The 10,885-nt window shown below is 44.0% G+C and overlaps 1 protein-coding gene across 2 annotated transcripts in view; it reads left to right on the plus strand.

Moving 5' to 3' along the window:
• stim2b (stromal interaction molecule 2b) overlaps window positions 1–10,490 on the plus strand; it is a 50,992-nt gene extending 40,502 nt beyond the window's left edge. The window contains exons 4-12 of one of the 2 annotated variants that reach the window (XM_032583431.1): window positions 533–644; window positions 1,356–1,471; window positions 1,550–1,727; window positions 2,722–2,899; window positions 3,523–3,684; window positions 4,516–4,616; window positions 6,119–6,357; window positions 6,468–6,654; window positions 7,587–10,490. In XM_032583431.1, coding sequence (XP_032439322.1) covers window positions 533–644; window positions 1,356–1,471; window positions 1,550–1,727; window positions 2,722–2,899; window positions 3,523–3,684; window positions 4,516–4,616; window positions 6,119–6,357; window positions 6,468–6,654; window positions 7,587–8,205 — 1,892 coding nt within the window. In that variant the 3' untranslated portion in view covers window positions 8,206–10,490. Of the gene's footprint in view, window positions 1–532; window positions 645–1,355; window positions 1,472–1,549; window positions 1,728–2,721; window positions 2,900–3,522; window positions 3,685–4,515; window positions 4,617–6,118; window positions 6,358–6,467; window positions 6,709–7,586 lie in introns of both variants that reach the window. The other variant, XM_032583430.1, reaches the window with a different exon arrangement.
• The last annotated feature ends 395 nt before the right edge of the window (window positions 10,491–10,885 follow it).

Below are 10,885 nucleotides of genomic sequence, written 5' to 3' on the forward strand. Positions count from 1 at the left end.
ATCAAGCTTACATTTTGCTTCTTTTTTTTAACAATTGTTTGCTTGGTTTCATCAGGGAATTCAACAAAACTTGTGTTTTTCATTGTTGTTTTTTAAAGAAAATGTTCCTAACTTTGATCCTTATCCTTTTAGTACAGACATGGAGATTACAGGAGATTGTGTCTTTATTTGAAGAATGTAAATGTCAGCTAAACTTTATTTTCTGGTAATCTTCGTTGTCAGTTACCCAAGAAATGAAACGAAATCAGACTTGTATAGCGCTTTATTTGGACGCATTAGAAGACTAAATATTAAAGTGTGGTGCAATAAACAAAGCATTTATTACTGCATCTCTGTGTGTTTTTGGCCCCTAAACGTTCTGCTGGTTTTTCAGTTGCATTTCGCAGAATAAATGCCACATTAAAGCCGCAGAAAGCTTTTGGAATAAGTTTAACTGGGGTGTTTGCACTTCCAGAGCCAGTGTAAGTCAGATCTAGGTTATTTATTTGAGTTCTTTGAGAGTTTTCTAACTCTGTCTTTAACCTCTCATCAGTCCACAACTGGACCACGGAGGACACGGTGCAGTGGCTGAAGGAGTCGGTGGAGCTGCCGCAGTACGAGAAGAACTTCCGGGACTTCCGGGTCACAGGGAACACGTTGCCTCGGTCAGTACGGCCAGGAGCTGCCGGTCTTCCTCCCCCCTCTGCCTCAGGAGAAACTTAAATAAAAGCTTTTCAATTTTTATGACAAATCATTAAAAGTAAAAAGACATTCTTTTCTTCCCATCCCCCCATCAACTAAAGCAACCAGTGATTTTTTTTTAAATTTAAATTCTGTATTCTGCTGCCCTCTGCTGGTTAAGAAATGCAACACAGGAAAAAAATGTTTGGAATATTTTAAATGGCAGACATTCCTCACGGCTTAAAGGTTTCTTTTCATCCTTAAGTCCGACGTTCAGCTTCGCAGTCATTCGGTCCATTCTCTAACGCTAACAAAGTTCCCAGTCATGAGTTTTAGTCTTCAGTGGAAGAAGCTGCAGATGAAGTTGTTATTTAAGGACTGTCGTTAAATGAACTCCTGTGCAACGTGAGCTGCTGCAGACTGAATGTACTGAGTGACTGATTGTAACCAGGGGGAGGCGGTGGGTCGTCGGGGGGCTTCATGTTTCTGCGCCGAGCTGACTCATGAAGTGATGTCATAACCAGAGGGCTCGGTTGTTTTCTGAGCCGTTTTAGATGCTGATCGACGGTCCACCTGTCGGTCCCGTGTTTCTGTACGGAATGTTAAACATCTCCCCGATTTACTGTCTCGAGGGGGGAAAAATATTAAAAATGTGCTACCTTGTCATTTGAATGTATGCTCTGTTTGCGTTGTAGAATAGCGGCAAACGAGCCGTCGTTTATGTCCATGCAGCTGAGGGTATTAGACCAGCGGCACAAGCAGAAGCTCAACCTGAAGGCGCTCGACGCTGTGCTCTTCGGGCCTCCTCTGCGTGAGTACGGCTTCTGTTCCAACGCGGCAAACCGGCGGCGCGTCTCCTTCTCACCCCTCGCTCTTGGGTCCCCTGCAGGTCCGCAGCACAACTGGGTGAAAGACTTTGTCCTGATGATCTCCATTGTGATCGGAGTGGGAGGCTGCTGGTTCGCCTACATTCAGAACAAGTCCAGCAAGGTGCACATTTCTCAGATGATGAAGGACCTGGAGAGCCTTCAGAACGCCGAGCAGAGCCTGATGGACATGCAGAGCCGGTAAGACGACCGAGCAGACTAGAAATTCTGAAGTATGCTTTCATTTAACTTTTTTTTTTTTTTTTCTTCTTTGCATACAAAGTGATAAACAGTTAGATTTTGCTCAAGTAGCATGCTTAATAGTTATGCTTGCCAATAGAAATTCCTGCCAGCTGACTGAACTTTGACTGCAAGTGGCGGAGATGTTCAGGCTCCCAAAGAGCAGTGAAGACACGGATGAAGGAAAATAAAAAAAATTGCGAGGAAAATTAGGTGAAATCGGTATTATTAGCACAATATGGAGCAACAGTTTCGCAATTTCTTGATATTGTGCAGTCCTACTTTTAGACTTCGGAAGAAAGATAATGTAGTAAAAAAGGTCAAAAGGAGCTGTTCTGGTCATATGAGACCAAAATTTAACATTTTCAGCCTACCTGCAAAACGGTGTGTGTGTGTGTAGGTGTGTGGGGGTGTGTGTGGGTGTGCGTGTGTGTGTCGGAACAAACTAGCAGTGAAAGAAGGACACGGCAGCATTATGCGGTGCTGAGGTCTAATGTTCTGCAGGAGCAGGCCAGATTGGATGTGAAGATGGATGGAGCTGCCTTTTATTAATAAATAAATAAAAGGCAGCAAATGACTTGAATCTGAGGAGGAAGTTCACCTTGAAGCAGGATCCACAGCTAGAGCTTCAATTGAATGGTCCAATCAAAGTTTGGATGGAACTCAAATTTTGAATCTGTTTCAAGACGTGAAAACCGATGATCATACATAACAATCAGCCTGAGCTTGGGCTATTTTGCAAAGAACAAATCAAATTTAGATGTAAAAAAATGGAGCGAGAGAGAGAATCCTAAAGATGGCAGCTGTTAACTGTAGCGATTCTACAAGATGTTGAGTCAAGAGGCTCGAATGCAAATTTGTCGCACATATTTTAGATTCTTAAATAAATGTAAAAAAAACAAAACAAAAAAGTATTTTGTCTCATTACATAAAACACATGGACCTTTGTTTCCAGGTTGGAAAAGGCTCAGGAGGAGAACCGGACGGTCGCCGTGGAGAAGGAGAACCTCGAGCAGAAGATGAGGGACGAGATCATCGACGCCAAGAAGGAGGCCCATCGGCTGCGAGAGCTGCGAGAGGGCGCCGAGTGCGAGCTCAGCCGGCTCAAATACGCCGAGGAGGAGCTGGTCCAGGTGAGGCCTCCCGGAGGACTTCCTGTCCCTGAACGCAGCTTAACTCATTTCCCCTGAATGCAACTCGGCCACAGGCTCATTATCAGTCAAAACATGCTGGCCGGCTGAAGTGAATATCACACGGTTGCGTGCATAAATGTGTGGAAACATGACTTAGTTCATATGGAAATTAAATTTGAATTCACTTTGATGCGGTTTGCACATTCTTCGCTGTCTTTTGAACGATGGATTTAATTTAAAATAAGGGGGAAAAGGCTCGTCTGGGTGCAGAGCTTTATGCAGATGTAAATGTATTCATCACTGTGGCTAAACCACCTAAAATTGAAAAGATTAGTTTTATATTGTCTGCCTTAAATTTTCATTTCATTTGCGAGGGACCTGCTTTGCATATTTATCCGCCTTCGTAAAAAAAAAGAAAAAGAAAAAGAAAACCCTACAGCTCTGCCCTTGGATTCGAGTCGGGACAAAAACTCCTTTTATTAACTCATCAGATATGGAAGAATCCAATAAACAGTAATCTCTGTTTATTGGTTTATTGGGACCGTTCGTACGAACGGTTTCTGTCGGCGGAAGGTTTATGTTTTTTTGAAACCCCGGTCGTGACCTGTCACCTCTTCCTGCAGGTGCGGAAGGCTCTGAAGCGGGCGGAGAAGGAGATGCAGTCGGAGCGCTCCGTCCCCGAGGCGCTGCAGAAGTGGCTGCAGCTCACGCACGAGGTGGAAGTTCAGTACTACAACATCAAGAAGCAGAGCGCCGAGTTCCAGCTGTACGTCGCCAAAGACGAGGTGAGCTTCTCTTTGGCGGCGCAGGGAAGCGACGGATCCGGAGCGCTCCGCCGTCCTTCAGCGCCGGGATTAGCGGCCGTAGCGATTCGTCCATATTTGCATTGTATAAATTTGAATGAATTTCGCCCTGATTTGGCCGTTAATGCGGATTGTCAAGTGACGGACTTTTCTTTGATGGAGCTGCCCTAGAGGATGTGGAAATATGCGTATAGATTTGATTCTTGTCTGATGCAATTTCAGGCAGCTGCGTCAGGTTTTAAGGACACTTAAATCTTCCCGAACATCAACAAATTCTCATAATGGCAACTTTTTTTTTTAAAACCCTCCTCGATCAAGCCTGACCCTGTGTGAAGAAGTAATGACACCCTGACCTTATAAGTTGTGGAGGCAACAACCTTCGCTAAGAGTTTATGATAATTTTGACAGTTTCTTCTTTGCAGAATTGATTTCAGTCGCATTAAAGAGGTATTGATTATAACCAGCCATCGTAACTGGATTCAAGTCGCTGCTTTGACTAGTCCGCTACATAACCCTTAATTTGAAGCTCTGATTCTTTCAAAAGTGAGAAACAGATGTTAGCCTAGTTCTGTTTCAAATAATTATTTGAAACCTGTCTGAAAAAACCTTATTCTACATATGTAGCAAAGATGATCGTGAGAACAGAATAAAGAAATCTTAATGCGTTAATAATGTTGCATATTGTTTGAATTGAACTTGTAGAAGTTTTAACAAATGTTTTTATTTGTTCGATCCCCTAGATTCATTCTGAGTTGTTGCAGAAAAGTTCAGTAAATAACTTTGGCTTCCTCTTTTTTTTTTTTTTTGTTTCAGGCAGAGAAAATAAAAAAGAAAAGAGGTTCTGTGTTCGGAACCCTTCATGTCGCCCACAGCTCGTCCCTGGATGAGGTGGACCACAAGATACTAGAAGCAAAGTAAGACTCAAATCTACTTCCTGCGTGCGCAGTTCCCCTCCCAATCTGATTTACGATAATTTGTTTTAACCCGAGTTCATTAGAATAACTTAGTCTAACATAAAGCAGCCCTGAGGAAAGCAAAATGGAGAGAAATTAAATTTCTCAGTCATTCACGGCTAAGGCCTTTGCGTATATTGGAGTTCAAGTCACCAGCAGCACAAAATCCCCCAACAGCCTCATTTATTGCTGTCTTACTGTTTGTTCGCAGTAAACTGATTCAGGAAGTGACGGAGAATCAGACTGATTCTCCCTGCACATGTAATCAAGGCCTGACTTTTATTTAGCTAAAGTTCTACAGAGAAAAATGCATTTAAGATATCCTGAAATGGCGTGCTGTGGTGGCGCAGGGGGTTAGCACGCCCCACGTTTGGAGGCCTTAGTCCTCGACGCGGACGTCGCGGGTTCGACTCCCGGTCCCGACGACCTTTGCCGCATGTCTTCCTCACCCTACTTCCTGTCTGCCTACCGTGGAAAAAAATACAAACCACTAGCGCCGCAAAAAACTCTTCGGAGAAAAAAAAGGAAAAAAAAAAAAGATATCCTGAAACGATAAGGGACGTTCAATGTCGACATTTATTATGAATGTTTTGTGGCAATAAAAATTATTACTCACTATTATTATTCCATCATCAGTCTTTTTGGCTTACATCGATCAGTTTGAGCCTTTATTGTCAGACAGTGGTGGGAAACTCTTTGGTGTACACTCAAATCGGTGTTTGTGACAGAAAACTTATCAACGCACATTCGGCCTATTGGGAAACATTTTGGCAGCATCATGCTGTGGGGGTCACCACCTTTAGCGTTTATAAGAGGATCTATGAACGTAGGTACAAGAAAATCATTGTCAGTCCTAAACATAGTCCTGTGTTAGAATGGCTTAGTAAAATTCCGGTATTGAGTGCTGAATACACACATGGACAGCATGCCACACTTGTGAGAGTTTTATTTGTTAATTGTTTTGAAGCAAACCCCGAATTGTCCCAAACATGTCCGACCTGCATGCAACGCCGGCTCTCCGCTGGTGTTAATACCACAAGTCCTCTGGTGAAAGGCCAGCTCCTGATCTATTCTACACTGCTTTGCAGATTAGGGTACATTCTTCTGGGCGCTTAACTTTGTGTAGTCTGCGAGGTTATTTAGAGTTCCTCTGAAATCCAGTTCAAAGAATCGTTCAGTTGTTCAAACACCAAGGGGAATCACAGGAAAAACAAGAAGAAAGTGCAGCGCTCCGTCTGGCTTCTTGTTAGGCAGAGGTCCAGCTTTACAGCGGGTCTGCTTCGTGCCAAAAAGCGCATTAATCTTGGCTCGTCAACTTTTTCTGTGTGCGTCTTAGAAAGGACGTTTTGATGTGCATCAGAGAAGAATCTCTCCAGCTCGCCAAGTTCGGCACGTTCAGAACCAGGGCCGTCCTCTTCGTTTAGTTTTTCCCTTCTTGTTTTTTTTATATATATTTTTTTTAGGAAAGCTCTGTCAGAGGTGACAGCGTGCCTGAGGGAGCGGCTTCACCGCTGGCAGCAGATCGAGAAGCTCTGCGGCTTCCCCGTCGTCAACAACTCAGGTCTGCCGAGCCTGACGGCCAGCCTCTACTCGGACCACAGCTGGGTGGTCATGCCCCGAGTCTCTGTCCCTCCGTACCCCATCGCAGGCGGTGTGGACGACCTGGACGAGGACACGCCTCCCATCATTCCACAGTTCTCCAGTGAGTGCGCCGCGCCATTAATTTATACATTTTTTTACACTCGTTCTCAGCAGGAGAAAATGTTGCCGCTTGCTCCGGAACGACGTCCGATCTTTGTTTTGCTCTCCCAGCCGCTGCGTTGATCCGACCCCCGCTGACCCGCAACAGCAGCCTGTGCCGCTCCCGCCGAAGCCTGCTGAGCCAACAGTCGTCCCTGATGTCCCCGGACCCAGACCTGCTGTCCATGGCCGGCTCGTCCCTCTCCTATCGCCCCGACGCAGACGACGAACAGTTTATGTTCAGTTTGGATAGGAGGGGGTATGTAGCTGTGGCCGGAACGCCATGGAATGGTTTTACAGTTTGGACTAACAGGTGTTTTATCCAGACACTGACAGATTACCAAGAGGGTTTCACTGAGTGTTATAGACTGTCTTCTGACTGCAGGCAAATCACATTCATCTCATTAATCAGACGTTTGTTTTAGGACTAACTGCCTCCCGAAAATGAAACGATCTGATTTTTGTCCCAGTGTTTCTAACTTATAGCCAAGAGTCTCAACAAAGCCTGGTCGAATCTTTACCAGACTGCAAAAACACAAAAGTCTTGTTGGTCTAGTTTCTAACACTTGAAGTAAGACAAAATGAACTTACAAGTAACTTTTCAGCATGATACAGGAGCTTGTTTCAAGTCAATACTTCCTTAATATTGATGAAAAAATACTAGGTATAAGTGAAATAATCAGCCAATGGAACAATGTGTTTTTCCCACATCGTAAATTAAAAATGTCTTGTTCCATTGGCAGATTATTTCATATCTAGCTGGTACTTTTTCATCATTATTAAGGGACTGTTGACTAAAAACAAACTCCCATTTCTTCCAGAGAAGTTATTTGTGAGTTAGTTTTGTCTTTATTTCAAGTGTTCTAAGAAAACAGACCGAAAGTGCTTGTAAGATTTTGTGTTTTTGCGGCGTTGGCGGTAGAACTGGGTCATAGTATTAGCAGCAGTAGAGGTGCAATAGCACCAGAGTGCGGTTAAAAATAGATGTATTTTAAAGCTTTTCCTGGTTTGTTGTGATTTTAGTTGTTGTTGGAAAAGATGTAAACAAAAAAATTATAAAAAATTGTGAATTGGCTGTCGTATTTTGCCCCTCCTACCCTCTGTGGTTAATATTCTGAACAGTCGTACATATTTCCACATTGCGGCGACGTTTTCAGTGTGTGACCCGCTTGTTCTGCTCCTCCCCGTCAGAGAACCGGCTCAGGATGGCAGCTCCGACACGGACTCCCTCTGCTCCACCATCGGCCGGAAGCAGCTGCACTCCCCCGGCGCCGCCGACGCCCCGTACCGCCGCATCTCCCGCGAGGAGCTGCTGCTGCTGGGCCAGGGCAGCCCGGAGCGCCCCGGCTCCACCCACACCACCAGCAGCAGCAGCAGCAGCAGCCTCAGGGACTCCACGCCTCCTCCCATGCCCCCGACGCCGGCCGCCACCCCCTCCGGCCCGCCCTCCACCTCCCCGTCCCCGGCCCTGGAGCACCACCCGTTCACGCGGAAAGGCTCGCCCGACCTCACCCGCGTCATACCCGAGTCCCAAAGCATGCCGCTGTCGCAGGGCAGCGCCGCCTCTCCGACGGGCAAGGGCGTCTACAACGGCATCCTGGAGAAGTCCTACAGCTACGGCCAGCTGCCGGCGAGCATGCTGCCCAACGTGGGGCGCCACCCGTCTCTCACCTCGCTGGACTCGGAGGGCCGGAGCCTGGGGAGAGATTACAAGCTCCACAGCACCTCCTCCCAGGACTCCTGCGACAACGGGGAGAAAATCAAGCGCTCCTCGTCTAAAATCAAAAGCTTATTTAAGAAGAAGAAATAACAACATTCAGAGATAGGTCAGCGTGTGACAGCGAGAGAGAAAACTAAACTAAAGGAAGAGTTTTATCGCTCATACGTCACTGGAAGATAAAACATTTCCTTTTCTCTCCTGGGTTTTTTTTTCTTCTTTTCTTTGTCATCAGAGATGGAATGTAGCTCAGCCTGGGTGCCGTCAAACGCCCCTCAGCCTGGTAGCCTTATTTTTCAATAATCCCTTTGTATTTAGTTATCGCAAAGAAAAAACCCGCACAGATGGAGGGAGGAGCCGAGGCAAGCTCAAAACCTGCTCACGGTTCTCTCTTCCTTTCTTTTCTTTGTATTTAATTTTTTTTTTTTTTTTTTAGTTTGAACCAACCAAAAAAAACCTCTTCATAAAGGGTCTAAAGGTGCGGTCTGTACATTTAGTTTCAAACTCACAAAGTGTAGTGTTTCACTGAAGTCGTGTTGTGTGGATGAACTCGTGTACTTGACTCATTTCATTCAGAAGAGAGGGAGAGAGAGAGAGAGAAATAATCCTGCTAAAAGTTTGTTGCACTACTGCTTTCTTCGTGGTTGTGTTTTTTTTTGTTTTTTGGCGGGGAGAGGGAGAGAGGGCGCAGCTCGCGGAGTTAGAATCAAGATGTCGACATGAAGGGAGGGGGATGCATGAGCGGTCGCAATGAAAACGCAGCACAGAGCCAAAATGATCTGATGTGCCCTCAGTGCCACTCTTTATGGATGTCTCAATATAAATATATAAATAGGAAAAAAAATAGATATATATATATATATATAAACTGTTTTCACACGATGTTCTTAAAGGTGATTTTAATAGATTTTTTAATTTTACGGCTTCATCGCGGACTGAAGCCGCAGCGGTCACTTTATCTGTGTTCTTGTCGCCCTTTATTACTTGATTACCTGCATTCTGTAGCCATACAGTAACAAAATCTACTATCTTTATGTTTTTTTTTTGTTTTTGTTTTTAAATATATATATATATATCCTGCAGCTTTTTAAACCTGGTGTCACTACAATGTTTGGAGGGGGGGGAATTGGCTTTCAGGTGCATCTCTCAAGTAAGTTAGATCATCATTGAAAAGCTTATTTATTTTTGTAATGTAGTTTAAAAAGTGAAAGCTGTGTCTCGTGTAGTTTTGTTACATACAGAGTGATGTATTTTAAGTGTTTTTTTTGGGGGGGGGGGGGTTGAAGATTTTAATCTTTCGCAAACCTTCAAATGGGTTTCGATGATCCCTGCTCAAGGATGCAGTCATCAAGAGCGTGGAGTCGAACGTTATTATGTTTCCCGCCTTCATATATAAAGTAAAATTGATTCTTTGTTTAAAATCTAATCACTATTTTGAACAATAAATGGCAAACTCCGATTAAAAAAAAAAAATCTATAACCATCTTCAAAGTTGTTGTTTCAACTATGCAATTTTTACTTTTTTGTTTTGTTTCTTGCTTAAATGTCCATACTATTAGAGCAGATAGAGAAGTCTAGAAATTAGATTCAGCTTGTACTGAAGTCTTGAAGTGGATGGCTTTTGGGAATCCAGCCTCCCTCAGTTTTCCTTCTACTGAACTTACCATTAATATTCTTGTATGCAGCACTCTATGAGCAGCCATCAAGTATTTTTTAATCTCTCATCTCATGCGTAACAAATTTTTTTTTGAGTAACTGTATTTTTTTTTAGCTGCAAGTAATAATCAAAATGAACAGAAATAAACGCTTGAAATGTATCACTCTGCGTAATGAATAGAAGTTTCACTCTTTGAACTGAAGTATCAGCTTAGGAACATTGATTTTTTTTTTTTTTTTTTTGATGCGCCTGTATGTGTTAAAATTCCAGGGACACTAAGAATAATCTGCTGCCAATCTGACATCACACTGCAAGGCAACCAGACCCACCCAACTGTTTGCCTAAAACAAAAAAAGCAACAAAAAAAAAAAAAACACACACAACAATAACAGGAAAAACAACAATATGCGGCAAGAAGTCAAGCTGTTTGATCCGGATCTGATGAATGATGCACCAAGACCTGCCTCTCCTCCCTGCTTCTGACCCTCCCTGAGTCCCCACTAAGCTCGACCCTCGCAATACAGTCCTGCTCATCACCTATGGGGCCCGCAAACCTAGCGCACTGATGTCAAGAGCTTCACACTGTGATTACTGGCCGCTTCCTCTCGTCCCGGAGCTGGGTGTCACCGCTGCAGTTTGAGAATGCAACAGTGCTCCAGCAGCATCTAGGAGGTCGCTGAGCTGATGATCCAATGTGTGGTTCTAAAAATAGAAGAAGAAGAAGAAGAAGAAAAAACAAACAAAAACTCGTACATTTGAGAGGTTGTCGGGCAATGGAGCGCGCAATGAAGGGAATGCAGGACAGGGCTGCTAGGTGGGGAGGAAGTGAATGTTTACGAGGAATGTGGGGGTTTGAGAACATTTTGTGTGTGTGGATATTTGTATACTGTAGAAGAATTAATAATAATAATAAAAAATTTTTAAAAAAAGGAAGCAACCGAGATGGTTCAGAGTCATGTTTGCGGGTCTGTTTTATGCTTTTGTCTGAAGTGGTGAAAAAGTGTTTCATGCAAATCAAACAGCTGCTGAAATTTCATTGCCAAAAGAGCACAAATAGCACAGCTTTTATATTTTCTTTTTCTTTCAGTTTCCTATAGCCTCGCAGGGCATGTTGTG

This window comes from Xiphophorus hellerii, chromosome 14 (genome assembly GCF_003331165.1).
Source record: "Xiphophorus hellerii strain 12219 chromosome 14, Xiphophorus_hellerii-4.1, whole genome shotgun sequence".
Classification (NCBI taxonomy): domain Eukaryota; kingdom Metazoa; phylum Chordata; class Actinopteri; order Cyprinodontiformes; family Poeciliidae; genus Xiphophorus; species Xiphophorus hellerii.